The sequence below is a fragment of the Halictus rubicundus genome, unplaced genomic scaffold (assembly GCF_050948215.1).
Source record: "Halictus rubicundus isolate RS-2024b unplaced genomic scaffold, iyHalRubi1_principal scaffold0115, whole genome shotgun sequence".
Taxonomy (NCBI): domain Eukaryota; kingdom Metazoa; phylum Arthropoda; class Insecta; order Hymenoptera; family Halictidae; genus Halictus; species Halictus rubicundus.
Window position 1 is genome coordinate 419,464 of NW_027488656.1, and position 15,910 is coordinate 435,373.

At 53.2% G+C, this 15,910-nt stretch overlaps 1 protein-coding gene across 1 annotated transcript; it reads left to right on the forward strand.

Annotated features, from left to right (window-relative positions):
• The first annotated feature begins 3,605 nt into the window (after nucleotides 1-3,605).
• On the forward strand, nucleotides 3,606-12,400 carry LOC143363754 (uncharacterized). Its single transcript, XM_076804293.1, has 2 exons — nucleotides 3,606-6,539; nucleotides 10,148-12,400. Exons 1-2 carry the CDS (start codon nucleotides 3,606-3,608, stop codon nucleotides 12,398-12,400), a joined length of 5,187 nt encoding a protein of 1,728 aa, XP_076660408.1.
• The last annotated feature ends 3,510 nt before the right edge of the window (nucleotides 12,401-15,910 follow it).

The window sequence follows — 15,910 nt, forward strand, 5'->3', positions numbered from 1 at the left end:
CTCCATACTATCCTATCCTCTTTTCTATCCTATCCTCAATCCTATCCTATCCTCTATACTATCCAATCCCCTATCCTATTCTCTATCCTATCCTATCCTCTATCCTATCTTATCCTCAATCCTATTCTATCCTCTATCCTATCCTATCCTCTATCCTATCCAATACCCTATCCTATCCTCAGTCCTATCCTCTTTCGTATCCTATCCTCCATACTATCCTATCCTCTTTTCTATCCTATCCTCAATCCTATCCTATCCTCTATACTATCCAATCCCCTATCCTATTCTCTATCCTATCCTATCCTCTATCCTATCTTATCCTCAATCCTATTCTATCCTCTATCCTATCCTATCCTTTATACTATCCAATCCTCTATCGTATCCTCTACCCTATTCTATCCTCCATACTATCCTATCCTCTACAATATCGTATCCTCTATCATATCCTATCCTCTTTCCAATATTATCTTCTATCCTATCCTATCCTCTATCCTATACTATCCTCTATCCTATCTTATCCTCAATCCTATTCTATCCTCTATCCTATCCTATCCTCTTTTCTGTCCTATCCTCAATACTATCCTATCCTCCATCCTATCCAATCCCCTATCCTATTCTCTATCCTATCCTATCACCTATACCATCCTGTCCACAATCCTATCCTATCCTCTATTATATGCTATACTGTATCCTATCCTATCCTCTATAATATCGTATCCTCCATCATATCCTATCCTCTATCCTATCCTATCCTCTATCCTATCCAATCCCCTATCCTATCGTCTGTCCTATCCTCTATCCTATCCTATCCTCTATCCTATCCTATCCTCTATCCTCTATCCTATCCTATCCTCTATCCGATCCTATTGTCTATCCTATCCTATCGTCTATCGTATCCTATCCTCTAACCTAACCAATCCCCTATCCTAACCTCTATCGTATCCAATCCCCAATCCTATCCTATCCTATATCCCATAATATCATCTATGCTATCCTATTCTCTATCCTATCGTATCCTATCCTCTATCGTATCCTATCCCCTATCATATCCAATCCTATATCCTATCCTCGATCCTATCCTATCCTAACCTCTTTCCTATCCTATCCTCAATCCTATTCGATCCTCTACCCTATCCTATCCTCTATCCTATCCAATACCCTATCCAATCCTCTATCCTATCCAATACCCTATCCTATCCTCTGTCCTATCCTCTATCGTACCCTATCCTCTATACTATCCTATCCTCTTTTCTATCCTATCCTCAATCCTATTCTATCCTCTATCCTATCCTATCCTTTATACTATCCAATCCCCTATCGTATCCTCTACCCTATCCTATCCTCTATACTATCCTATCCTCTACAATATCGTATCCTCTATCATATCCTATCCTCTTTCCAATAATATCTTCTATCCTATCCTATCCTCTATCCGATCCTATCCTCTATCCTATCCAATCCTATATCCTATACTCTATCCTATCCTATGCTCTATCCTATCGTATCCTCTATCCTATCCTATCCTCTACCCTATCCTATCCTCTATCCTATCCTGTCATCTATCCTATCCTCTATCCTCTATCCTATCCTATCCTCTACCCTATCCTATCCTCAATCCTATCCCATCCTCTATCCTATCCTATCCTCTATCCTATTCTATCCTCTATCCTATCCTATCCTCAATCCTATCCTATCCTCTATCCTATCCTATCCTATCCTATCCTCTATCCTATTCTATACTCTATCCTATCCAATGCACTATCCTATCCTATCCTATATCCTATCATATCCTCTCTCCTATCCTATCCTCTATCCTATCCTAACCTCTATCCTATCCTATCATCTATCCTATCCTATCCTCTCCTATTCTATCCTCTATCCTATCCTATCGTCTATCCTATCCTATCCTCTATCCTATCCTTTCCTCTATCCTATCCTATCCTCTATCCTGTAATATGCTGTATCCTATCCAATTCCCTATCCTATCCTCAATCCTATCCTATCCTCTATCCTACAATATCTTCTATCCAATCCTATCCTCTGTCATCTATCCTATCCAATCGCCTATCCTATCCTCTACCCTATCCTATCCTCAATCCTATTATATTCTCTATCCTATCCCATCCCCTATCCAATCCTCTATCGTATCCTATCCTCTATCCTATCCTATCCTATCCTATCCTCTATCCTATCCTATCCTCTATCCTATCCTATCCTCTCCTATCCTATCCTCTATCCTATCCTATCGTCTATCCTATCCTATCCTCTATCCTATCCTATCCTCTATCCTATCCTATCCTCTATCCTATCCTATCCTCTATCCTATCCTATCCTCTATCCTATCCTATCCTCTATCCTATTCCATCCTCTATCCTATCCTATCCTCTATCCTATCCTATCCTCTATCCTATCCTATCCTCTATCCTATCCTATCCTCTACCCTATCCTATCATCTATCCTATCCTATCCTCTATCCTATCCTATCCTCTATCCTATGCTATCCTCTATCCTATCCTATCCTCTATCCTATCCAATCCTCAACCCTATCCTATCCTCAATCCTATCCTATACTCTATCCTATCCTATCCGCAATCCTATCCTATCCTGTATCCTATAATATCCTCTATCCTTTCCAATCCCCTATCCTATCCTCTATCCTGTCCTATCCTCTATCCTGTCCTATCCTCTATCCTATCCTATCCTTTCCTCTCTCCTATCCTATCCTCTATTCTATCCTATCCTCTATCCTATTCTATCCTCTATCCTATAGTATCGTCTATCCTATCCTATCCTTTATCCTATCCTATCCTCTATCCTATCCTATCCTCTATCCTATCCTATCCTCTATAAAATCCTATCCTCTATCCTATCCTATCCTCTATCCTATCCTATCCTCTATCCTGTAATATGCTGTATCCTATCCAATTCCCTATCCTATCCTCTATCCTATCCTATCTGTTTGGCATTGGCTGCGCGTGGCGTCAGATCTCGAACGCGAGATCCACCGCGCCGCCCCACTATTGGCGGGTGCTCGTGTCGCCGCGAGATCGACGGTCGATCGACGGCGAGTCGTGCCATAGGCTGTCGCCGCCGGATCGATTATCGACGCGATAATAGACATTCTATTGGCCCGGGTTCAAATTCGGCAAGTCATCGTTCCGGCGGTGATAGGAAACCGCTCGCGGCTCGCCGACGATCAGATCGCTTGTTCATCTCTCAACGTTAACATCGCGAAATAGTTCTCAAATCGATAAATAGTAGCTCAGACGTCGCGCGTCGTGGGACCGGTCTAGCTATATCATTTCGGTATCGGGTTCTCCTCAGCTCAGCGGAGAATAATCATAAACTCTCTCGGTTTCACACATTTATTGTAACCTGAAGTCCAACCGGTGGGCTTCACATTGTACATATTCCTGGTAAATTTACTAAGTAAGTGACGGCCGTTCGACGGTAGAATAAAGTGCTCGTCCCGTACAGCATAATTTATTTTCCGTCCCAATCCGTAACATTGGTCCTTCGAGCCGGATTCAGTGCTGCAGTCCACTGAAAAGTGAACAGTTAATACTTCGTGACCTTAGTGTAAGTTTGAATTCGTGAACCAAACAATGGCTGACCTTGTGGGAAATCAACGGATCATCGGCCAACGGATCTCCCGAATCGTTGTAAACCTTAAGAAGCGAGGAAAAGCCAACATCTCCATGGGAATGCTGCAAGCTGGCCTTAGCACGCTGCAAGAGCTGTGGGCTGATTTTCGGAAGGGAGATTCTCTCGTTAGAGCCGCAGCTGAGACGGACACGAAGGTTCGGGAAAGCTCTTACCTCAAGGCCGATGAGTACGAGGACGTCCAGCAGGATTTCATCGAACAGTCTGGATTGTTGCGAGACATGATATCAGAGCTGCAGGCCGCGGCGACCGTTAAGGAAGCAGCAAATTCAAACTCAACGGCAGGCGAGACGACCTCCGCAAGGTCACGCGCAGTGTTGCCCAAGATGTCTCTTCCAACGTTCGACGGACAGTACAAGGACTGGCCTCCGTTTCGCGATCTATTTACGTCGCTTATCATTGCGGACGCTTCTCTCTCTCCGGTCGAGCGTCTCCATTATTTAAAGGGATGCATGAAGGGCAGCGCAGCGTCCCTACTGAAGAACGTCAAGACGACCGCTGAGAATTTCCAAGTCGCCTGGGAGAAGCTGGAGGATCGCTTCGAGAATCGACGGTTGCTGGTACAGGCTCAAATCCGACTGCTGACGAAGCTCCCTCCGGTCCATAAGGAGTCCTCCGCCGAGATGCAGCGGCTTTTCGACGAGACCTTCGACGCCGTCGATGCTCTGGCCAATCTGGATCGTCCGGTCACCAACGCCACAGATTGGATCGTCGAACTAACCGTCGAGCGGCTTGACCGGCAGTCGCGGCGTGAGTGGGAGGAGTCGGTGAAGTTCTGTAAAGAATTACCCACGCTGGAGCAACTGAAGACCTTCATGATCGGTCGCCTACAAACCTGCGAAGCATTAGAGGCTCCCCAGCCTGAAGGTACAGCACCCCGGAAAACCTCGCAGGCCCGGGGCTTCAAGGTGCACCAGGTGTCCAAGGTTGGCGCTGCCGGGAGGTCCTGCTGTCTTTGCCAGGACCAGCATTACATCCAGAACTGCCGACAATTCCGCGATCAGACTCCCGCCGAGCGCAAGGACACGGTCCGAAGACTGAGCCTGTGTTTCAACTGCCTCGGCAACCATCAAGCGCACGATTGCAAGTCTGCTAAACGCTGCCAGCGGTGCGAGGGGAAACACCACACTATGATTCACGATGCAGCTCCACCCACTCAGGAGAATAGCTCAGCTGGAATTCACGTGCAGCAGGTGTCCACGCCCGTAAGTAGTTCCGCGGTTATTCTCGGCACCGCTCGGGTGTCAGTTCTAGGTCCGCTTGGTCACCGCAGTCTTGTCCGAGTACTCATAGACCCCGGAAGCGAAGTCTCACTAGTCTCCGAAGCACTGGCGCAGCGGCTTGGCCTCCGGAGAAATCAGGCCCGTATTCCTCTTCGCGGAGTCGGCCGCTCAAGGGCTCAGTTTACCCGGGGGAAGACGGAGCTGACCATCTCGACTCATCACGGGCAGGAGACACCTTTAAGGATTCAGGCCTACGTGATCTCGGAACTCTCAACGTATCAGCCTAGGCATCTACCATCGCCCGGCGGCTGGCCTCACATTCAGGGGCTGAAATTGGCTGACCCGGGCTTCCATCACTCCGATCCTGTCGACATTCTCCTGGGAGCCGAGTCCTACGACCTCATACTCCTCGAAGGTGTCAAGAAGGGGCCCCCACACACGCCAGTGGCTCAGGAAACCCTCTTCGGCTGGATCTTGACAGGAGGATCCCGGTCGGCGAGCTGCAGGGGTTCTGCGGATCGGGTCGAGGCCCCCGTTCACCACTGCCGAGTAGATCGAGAGCTGATGGCCTCCTTGTCTAGGTTCTGGGAGCAAGAGGAGATCGAGGTGTCGATTCCTGTCACTGAGGAGGACCGCAGAGCCGAGGACCACTTCGCCGCGTCCTACAATCGGCAGCCAGATGGACGGTTCATGGTGCGTTTGCCGTTCAAGACCCGACCGGAGTTGGGAGAATCCAGGCGCACCGCCGTGCGGACACTTGACGGCCTGAGCTCCAAGTTTCGTCGTTCCACGGAGTTCAGGGTAGCTTATCAAGACTTCCTGGCCACCTACGAGGCGCTTGGGCACATGTCCTCGACATCTCCCTCTCATGTGAACACCTACTACCTTCCTCATCACGGGGTGCTGCGGGAGAGCAGCACTACGACCAAACTGAGGGTAGTTTTTAACGGCTCCATGCCCACGTCGAACGGGAAGTCTATCAACGACTTCCTCCTCCGGGGCCCGAACCTGCTACCGAATCTGGCGGACGTGCTGCTGAAGTGGCGTCGGCACCGATTCGTCTTCTCTGCTGATATAGAGAAGATGTACCGGCAGATTCTCGTTCATCCCGAGGACCGACGGTGGCAGAGGATCGTGTGGAGACCTGCACAACGAGAAGGCATCGTAGATTACGAGCTGAGTACCGTAACCTACGGGCTCGCCTGTGCTCCTTACCTGGCTATTCGCTGCCTGCACCAACTCGCCCAACTGGAAGAGCATCGGTACCCTCGAGGCTCGCAGGCCGTCCAGAGGGACATCTACATGGACGACGTCCTCACCGGAGCTGACTCCCTTCCCGAGGCTCGGAGCAAGCAGCAGGAAATTCGAGAGCTCCTCATGGCGGGCGGATTTCCTCTTCGGAAGTGGGCAGCCAACTCAAGGGAACTCCTGGAAGGACTCTCCCCCGAGGAACGGAAGGGGATAGTCGAATGGGACTCTCCGACGTCTCACAGCGTCCTAGGTATCCGCTGGCTCCCGTCATTGGATTGCTTTCAGGTCTCCGCTGCCGCCTCGACCCGGAACTCAGGATACACAAAGCGATCTGTGCTCAGCGGTACTGCTCAGCTATTCGACCCGCTAGGCTGGCTATCCCCGGTCACGATCGTCGCCAAGGTCCTGATGCAGTCCTTTTTTTTTTTTTTTTTTTTTTTTTATCGTGAGGAAATGTTTTATACATACCCCGACTCCCTGGGGGGAGCCGGGGTTATGTGGGATTCTCTCCGGGGGGCGGAGCCCCCGGAGACTACCCACTAAAACCTCACGCCCGCCTAAGCTACACGGGAGGTGCCTGGATCACGCGAGTACTCAACAGGACACCTCCCAGCTATCATCATACCCCGGGGGAGGGGTTAACCTCCCCCACTGCCTACGCTATAGGACCCCGGGCGGAGGGACCCGCCCGGTGTCCCCATCCCTGGAGCCTTCGGATTGGGCTTCCCGAGCCCCAGCTCGGTCCACCCACAGCTCCCGGAGTCCTCGTGCCCCGCTCGGGGCCGGTGTCCCGAAGGAACCAGCCCCGGCCAGAGCAAGAGGACGCCGCCACCGGAAGGAAGGGCCGTCGGAGGCGCGATCCGGCACGCCCCGACCCTTCCTTTCCCCAAAAACCCCCCACGGTCCCCCTCCCCTATCGGGGGGAGGGGGGACCGACACCCCCCACTAACCGGGAAACTATCCCGGGGGGTGTCGGCCAATCACGGGGGGGAGCTACACTCCCCCCGGGGGCCCGGGTCAGCTCGCACCCCGGGCCCCCAAATTCAGTGCCCCCACAGGTGGGGGCGAAACAGGACGCGGGGATACTCCCCGCGCCAAACCCCCGGCGCCCCCCACTCCCGGGGGCAATGGTTGACGCGGGGGAGACCCCCGCGCCCTCCCATCCCTCACCGCCCCCCTCGTGGGGGGCACACGCCGGCGCGGTGGTCGTCCCCGCGCCCACACCCTCCTCGCGGAGCCCGGGTCCCGTTCCCGGGCCCGCTCGGCGGCCTCCTTCTGCCCGATAACGTCCTCGCAGAAGGAGGCCACCGCATTCCACGACCCCACGCTGTCGACCATGTGGTCGACCACGGTCGGCAGCGCGAGGTCCCACCCGCCCACTGCGGCTCGCAGGACACGGCGCGGCCCGGCCCAAGCAGGGCACTCCTCCAGAGTGTGCCGCGCCGTGTCGACATCTTCGCCGCAGTGGTGGCACTGCGCCGTCGGCTCCCGCCCCATTCTGTGCAGGTACTCTCCAAAACAGCCATGGCCGGAGAGCACCTGCGTGAGGCGGAAGGTCAACCTTCCCCGCCTCCCGCACCATATAAGAAATATGGGCAGGAGGGCCCGGACAATCGGACGTGTGGAGGGCGTTAGCAGCGCCCTCCACTCCGATAAACTTTCCGTCCGGGCCTGGCGATTCTGGCCCTCGAGCTCCTCCTCCTCCTCGCGCGTGAGTTCCACCCCCGGCGGGCGGCGGAAGGAGCGGGCGATGTGGTATAGCTTCGCCCGCTCCGCCGCCACCACAGTGAAGGGTGGAATCACGGCGAGGAGTCCCGCCGCCTCGGTGGAGATGGTGCGGTACCCCCGTATGACCCGCAAGGCCAGCCGCCGCCGCACTCTTTCAAAGAGCTTGCGGCTGGGCGTGCTGGCCTCGAGCGAGCGGTGCCATACGGGGGCCCCATACAGGGCTATAGACCGCACCACCTCCACATATAGGCGGCGTACTTTCAAATCCGGCCCCCCGACATTCGGCAGCAGCCGCGCCAATGCGGCTGCCGTCTTCTCTAGTCGGGGGGCGAGGAGCTCGAAGTGTCCATCGAATCGCCAGCGGCCGTCTATGATCAGGCCCAGGTACCTCATCCTGGGCCCGATCGCGACGGAGGTTTCAGCGACGCGAATCCACAGGTCCCGACCACGGGGTGGCCGCGGCGACCGAGACGATCCGTATAACCAGATCGCCTCGGTCTTTGCGGCGGCCACCGTCAGACCCATTCTGCGGATTCGCCCGACCACGCAGTCCAGGGCGGCCTCAGCAAGGTGCCTGGTCCTCCTCCAGTCCTCCCCCTCGGCATAAACCAGGGTGTCATCTGCATAACAGATGACACCCGTATCCGGGGGGAGGACAACCCGCAGCACCGCGTCATACGCTAGGTTCCACAGGAGTGGCCCAAGGACGGACCCCTGTGGAACCCCGCGGTGCGTCTCCCTCGTATAAACCATGCCATACCGGCCGGTGAACACCACCTCCCTGTCGCGGAGATAGTCGCCGACCACCTCCCGGAGATAAGGGGGCACCTGGAAATGGTCCAGGGCCCCCATTATCTCCGACCAGGGCAGGGTGTTGAAAGCGTTGGATATGTCCAACGAAACAGCCATCAACACCCCGCCCCGAGCGACAGCCCTTTCCCGGAGGAGGCGCAGACGCTCTAATGCGTCTATTGTAGAGCGCCCCCTCCGGAATCCATACTGGCTGTCGCTCAGGTCGGGACCACCCCGCGACAGGTGATCGACGAGGCGGGCGGCAATTATTCTTTCGAATAGCTTGCCCGCCTCGTCGAGTAAACATACCGGCCGGTATGCAGAGGGAGACTCTGCGGGTTTCCCCTCCTTGTGGAGGAGAACCAGGCACGCTTGCTTCCAAACAGTGGGGAAGACTCCCCGGCGCAGGCTCGCGTCCATGACGCTCCTGAACGCCGGGGCGAGGACCTCTATGGCTAAGACCATTACGCTCCCGGGAACCCCATCGGGGCCAGGGGCCTTCTTGCCCCCGGCCCGGAGCTCCCGGACGGCCCGGTCAAGCTCCAGCTCGGTGACCCGGAACTCGTCCGACCATCCCATGGTCGGACCTGGGGCGCGTACCCACCTCCCCTCCTCCGCGAGGGGGAAGAGGGTATCGATAACGCGCCCCAGAAGTTCCGGGTCCAACCTCTCCGTGACAGGGGACGCCCGGGGGCGGAGCTTCCCAAGCACCGCCTTATATGGGCGTCCCCACGGATCGTCACGGAGGGTGAGCAGGAGCTCGTCCCAGGCCCTGGCCTTAGCTGCGGCAATAGCTCGCTTGAGGGCCACGGCCGCCGATCTGTACTCCCTGTACAGCTCGGCGACCCTCGGCTCCGCGTCGCCGCCCAGGAAATGGCGGCGACGGGCGCGGGTGTACTGGCGGCGGGCACGGCCGGCCGAACAACGGAGTTCGGCCAGCTCGCCCGACCACCAGTAAACGGTCTTTCTCGGGGGCTGAGCCTGGACCCGGGGCATCGCCACGTCACAAATCATTTGTAACGTGTCCCGAATCCAGGCCGCCCCCTCATTCACCCCGCGCTCCCTGGCCGAAGGCCAGGCGGAGCCGATAATCACGGCCCTCAACAGGTCCCCGTCTAGTCGCTTCAGCGCCCATCTTGGCGCTGAAGGGGTGCCACGTCGGAGGGGCGTGTCCAACGGCGGGTCCGAGACCACTGCCACGTCCATCAGGACGTAGCAGTGGTCCGACAAGGTCTCTCCATCCCAGACCCGCCAGTTGGACACACGGCGTGAGGCGGCGGCCGTCGCGAACGACACGTCAACAATCGACCAGCCGTTCCACCTCACGCACGTAGGCACGGAGCCCCGGTTTAATAACCGGAGCTCCATCCCCTCCGCCCAGTCTTCTAGGACTCCGCCTCGGGTGTTGGTCCTGGGGTTACCCCACGTGGTGGACCTCGCATTGAGGTCCCCCAGGACCAACACCGGACCGGCTATATGTCCTGATGCAGTCCTTATGGCTCCTGAAGGTTGACTGGGACGCACCACTGCCCGACAAGGAGGATCTTCTCTGGCAGAAGTTCCAACAGCAGCTGCCGACACTCCAAACCGTCAGCGTCCCTCGATGGCTCGGAATCTGCGGGCCCAACCAGGCGCTCGAGATCCACGGGTTCGCCGACGCATCGGAGCGCGCCTACGCTGCCGTAGTATACTCCCGCACCGTCAACGAGGAGGGAGCAGCTACCGTCTCGTTGATCGTCGCCAAATCAAGGGTCGCACCGCTCAAACGAGTCTCGCTGCCCCGACTAGAGCTCTGCGCCGCCTTCCTTCTAGCTCGACTCGTCCAGCACGTTTGCAAGGTGCTCGACCTGCAGGATGCCGACCTACACCTCTGGAGCGACTCTTCGGTGGCCCTCAGCTGGATTCAGGGTCATCCTTCCCGCTGGCCTACATACGTTGCGAACCGAGTCGCAGAAATTCAGCGGATGACGCCCTTCGCCAAGTGGCATCACGTCCGCAGCGCGGAGAACCCGGCTGGCTGCGCTTCCCGAGGCCTGTATCCTTCGGAGCTTCCGAGCTTCGATCTGTGGTGGCGAGGACCCGGATGGCTCACATCACCCGGCCACCCTCGGGACTCATCGGGCCCGGAGGCTAGCGACGAGGGAGCTGAACTCGCAGTGCACCACGTTGTTCGCAGGTTGGAGAGCCCATCCGGTTCCATGATCGAGCGGTTCTCTAACCTGACTCGCCTGCTCCGAGTCCTGGCCTGGTGCCGTCGTTGGATTCCTGGAAGGAGAAACGGAGAGTCAACCCTCTCAGCCTCGGAAGTACACGCGTGCCAACTCACCCTGTTGCGGCAGGAGCAGGCTTCACATTTCGAGGAGGAGATTCGGGCGCTCAGGAAGGGCCAACCAGTCCCAGCCAGGAGCCGGTTAGCTAAACTCAGCCCGTTTATGGATGCAGACGGAGTGCTGCGTGTTGGAGGCCGCCTTCAGGTCGCCAACCTCGCCTATGACAGGACGCATCCCGCCATACTCCCCGATGACTCACCCTTGGCCAGGTTGTGGGTTGACGCTGCTCACAGGCGATGCCTCCATGGGGGGACTCAACTGACGCTCGCCACTCTGCGGCAGGAGTGCTGGATACTCAAGGGTCGGCCAATGGTCAAGTCCTGTATCAGGCGATGTATCACCTGCATACGCTGGAGAGGACAAACGGCGTTAACAAAAATGGGAAACTTGCCGGTAACTCGAGTGACTCCATGTCGTCCCTTTTTCAGGTCTGGGATTGATTACGCGGGACCAATCCAGCTCCGAGCCGGTCGTGGACGTGGTCAGCGTACCTCGAAGGGATACATCGCGGTCTTCATCTGCCTTTCCACGAAGGCTGTGCATCTGGAAGCTGCGTCCGACGGGTCCACCGATGCATTCCTGGGCGCTCTACGGCGGTTCACGGCACGGCGAGGGCGCTGCGCCGAATTGTACAGCGACTGCGGGCGGAATTTCGTCGGTGCCAACCACGAGCTCCGGGCACTTCTTCGAGAAGCAGGGAACCAGGGGGAAGGCCATTTCGCCGCAGCCTCTCGTGAAGGCATCCGCTGGAAATTCAATCCCCCATCGGCTCCACACTTCGGCGGAATCTGGGAGGCTGCCGTGAAGTCCGTGAAGCACCACCTCCGCAGGATCATCGGCGAGCAGCGGCTGACCTTTGAGGAGCTGACCACGCTCCTGACCGGTATCGAGGCTTGTCTCAATTCCAGGCCCTTAACGCCCTTGTCCGACGACCCGGAGGACCCAGTGGCTCTTACACCTGGGCACTTCCTGATCGGAGAACCGCTTACGGCTATCCTGGAGCCCAGCCTTGCGGACCTTCCCGCGTCTCGCTTAAACCGGTGGCAACTCGTGCAGCAGATGCAGCAGCATTTCTGGAAGCGCTGGTCTCGGGAATATCTGAACTCGCTGCAACCTCGGGTCAAATGGCTCCAGGATAAGGCCCGGATCAAGGCCGGAGCTCTTGTCTTAATTAAAAGTGAAATTCTTCCGCCTACGCAGTGGCCGCTTGCTCGCGTCGTAACCGTGCACCCGGGACCAGACGCTTCAATTCGAGTCGCGACAGTTCGCACCGGCACGTCGCAATTCCTCCGGCCGGTGCATAAACTAATTCCCTTGCTGCCACCGGACGATGGGGAAGGGGGTACGAGCGAGGCCTCCGAGACTGACCGGATGAGCGATTCTCCCGATCCTCGCCTACAAAATTCACAGTAGGCACATTTTAGGTTAAGTTCACTCTAGGCTAATGTTTCAACTCATCCGCCCATTGTAATTAGAATTCACTCACCTCATTAATGCACTTCATCCTCACTGTACATTCACCTCATCTTCACTTGGTTCACTGTAAATTCCCATTTTTTCACGCACGACACATTGCTCACTCTACTACGCCACTCGTTGCCGATCCATTCATGCTGCGCAGTTTCGTCAATGAATGACGAGGCGGGCGGAATGTTTGGGATTGGCTGCGCGTGGCGTCAGATCTCGAACGCGAGATCCACCGCGCCGCCCCACTATTGGCGGGTGCTCGTGTCGCCGCGAGATCGACGGTCGATCGACGGCGAGTCGTGCCATAGGCTGTCGCCGCCGGATCGATTATCGACGCGATAATAGACATTCTATTGGCCCGGGTTCAAATTCGGCAAGTCATCGTTCCGGCGGTGATAGGAAACCGCTCGCGGCTCGCCGACGATCAGATCGCTTGTTCATCTCTCAACGTTAACATCGCGAAATAGTTCTCAAATCGATAAATAGTAGCTCAGACGTCGCGCGTCGTGGGACCGGTCTAGCTATATCATTTCGGTATCGGGTTCTCCTCAGCTCAGCGGAGAATAATCATAAACTCTCTCGGTTTCACACATTTATTGTAACCTGAAGTCCAACCGGTGGGCTTCACATTGTACATATTCCTGGTAAATTTACTAAGTAAGTGACGGCCGTTCGACGGTAGAATAAAGTGCTCGTCCCGTACAGCATAATTTATTTTCCGTCCCAATCCGTAACACTATCCTATCCTATCCTCTATCCTATCCTATCCTCTCCTATCCTATCCTCTATCCTATCCTATCGTCTATCCTATCCTATCCTCTATCCTATCCTATCCTCTATCCTATCCTATCCTCTATCCTCTATCCTATCCTATCCTCTATCCTATCCTATCCTCTATCCTATCCTATCCTCTATCCTATTCCATCCTCTATCCTACCCTATCCTCTATACTATCCTATTCTCTATCCTATCCTATCCTCTATCCTATCCTATCCTCTATCCTATCCTATCCTCAATCCTATCCTATCCTCTATCCTATCCTATCCACTATACTATCCTATCATCTATCCTATCCAATCCTCAACCCTATCCTATCCTCAATCCTATCCTATACTCTATCTTATCCTATCCGCAATCCTATCCTATCCTGTATCCTATAAAATCCTCTATCCTTTCCAATCCCCTATCCTATCCTCTATCCTGTCCTATCCCTATCCTATCCTATCCTCTATAATATCGTATCCACTATCATATCCTATCCTCTTACCTATAATATCATCTACCCTATCCTATACTCTATCCTATCCTATCCTGTATCCTATCCTATCGTGTATCGTAACCTATCCCCTATCCTATCCTATCCTCTATCCTATCCTCTCTCCTATCCGATCCTCTATCCTATCCTATCCTATTCTCTATCCTATCCTCTCTCCTATCCTATCCTCTATCCTATCCTATCCTCTATCCTATCCTATCCGCTTTCCTATCCTATCCTCAATCCTATCCTCTCCTCTATCCTATACAATCCCCAATCCTATCCTCTATCCTATCCTTTCCTCTATCCTATCCTATCCTCTATCCTATCCTATCATCTATCCTATCCTATCCTCTATCCTATCCTATCCTCTATCCTATCCTACCCTCTATCCTATAATATCCTCTATCCTATCGTATCCTCTATCCTATCCCATCCTCTATCCTATCTTATCGTCTATCCTATAATATCCTCTATCCTACCCTATCCTCTATCCTATCCTATCCTCTATCCTATCCTATCCTCTATCCTATCCAATCCCCTATCCTATCCTCTGTCCTATCGTGTATCCTATCCTATCCTCTATACTATACTATCCTCTATCCTATCCTATCCCCTACACTATCCTATACACAATCCTATCCTATCCTCTATTATATGCTATACTGTATCCTATGCTATCCTCAATCCTATCGTATCCTCTATCCTATCCTATCCTCAATCCTATCCGATACTGCATCCTATCCTACCCTCTGTCCTATCCTATCCTCTATCCTACCCTATCCTCTATCCTATCCTGTCCTCTACCCTATCCTATACTGTATCCTATACTATCCTCTATCCTATCCTATCCTCTATTATATAATATCCTCTATCCTATCCAATCCTGTATCCTATCCTCTATCCTATCCTATCCTCAATCCTATCCTATCAGGTGTCCTATCCTATCCTCTATCCTCTCCTATCCTCTATCCTATCCAGTCCTCTATCCTATCATATCCTCTATCCTATCGTATCCTCTATCCTATCCAATCCTCTATCGTATCCTATCCTCTATCCTATCCTATCCTCTATCCTATCCTATCTTCTATTATGTAATATCCTCTATCCTACCGTATCCTCAATCCTATCCTATCCTCTATCCTATCCTATCCTCTATCCTACCCTATCCTCTATCCTATCCTATCCTCTATCCTATCCTATCCTCTATCCTATCCTATCCTATATCCTATCCTATCCTCTATCCTATCCTCTATCCACTCCTCTATCCTATCCTATCCTCTATCCTATCCTATCCTCTATCCTATCCTATCCTTTATCTTATCGTATCCTCTATTCTATCCCATTCTCTATCCTCTACTACCCTCAATAATATCCTATCCTCTACCCTATCCTATCCTCCATCCTATCCTATCCTCTATCCTATCCTATCCTCTATCCTATCCTATCTTCTATTATATAATATCCTCTATCCCATCTTATCCTCAATCCTGTTCTATCCTTTATCCAATCCTATCCTCTTTACTATCCTATCCGCTTTCCTATCCTATCCTCAATCCTATCCTCTCCTCTATCCTATACAATCCCCAATCCTATCCTCTATCCTATCCTGTCCTCTATCCTATCCTATCCTCTATCCTATCCTATCCTCTATCCTATCCTATCTTCTATTATGTAATATCCTCTATACTATCTTATCCTCAATCCTGTTCTATCCTCTATCCAATCCTATCCTCTTTACTATCCTATCCGCTTTCCTATCCTATCCTCAATCCTATCCTCTCCTCTATCCTATACAATCCCCAATCCTATCCTCTATCATATCCTTTCCTCTATCCTATCCTATCCTCTATCCTATCCTATCCTCTAACCTATCCTATCCTCTATCCTATCCTATCCTCTATCCTATCCTATCCTCTATCCTATCCTACCCTCTATTTCTATAATATCCTCTATCCTATCGTATCCTCTATCCTATCCCATCCTCTATCCTATCTTATCGTCAATCCTATAATATCCTCTATCCTACCCTATCCTCTATCCTATCCTATCCTCTATCCTATCCTATCCTCTATCCCATCCTATCCTCTATCCTATCCTATCATCTATCCTATCCTATCCTCTATCCTATCCTATCCTCTATCCTATCCTATCCTCTATCCTATCCTATCCTCTATCCTATCCTATCCTCAATCCTATCC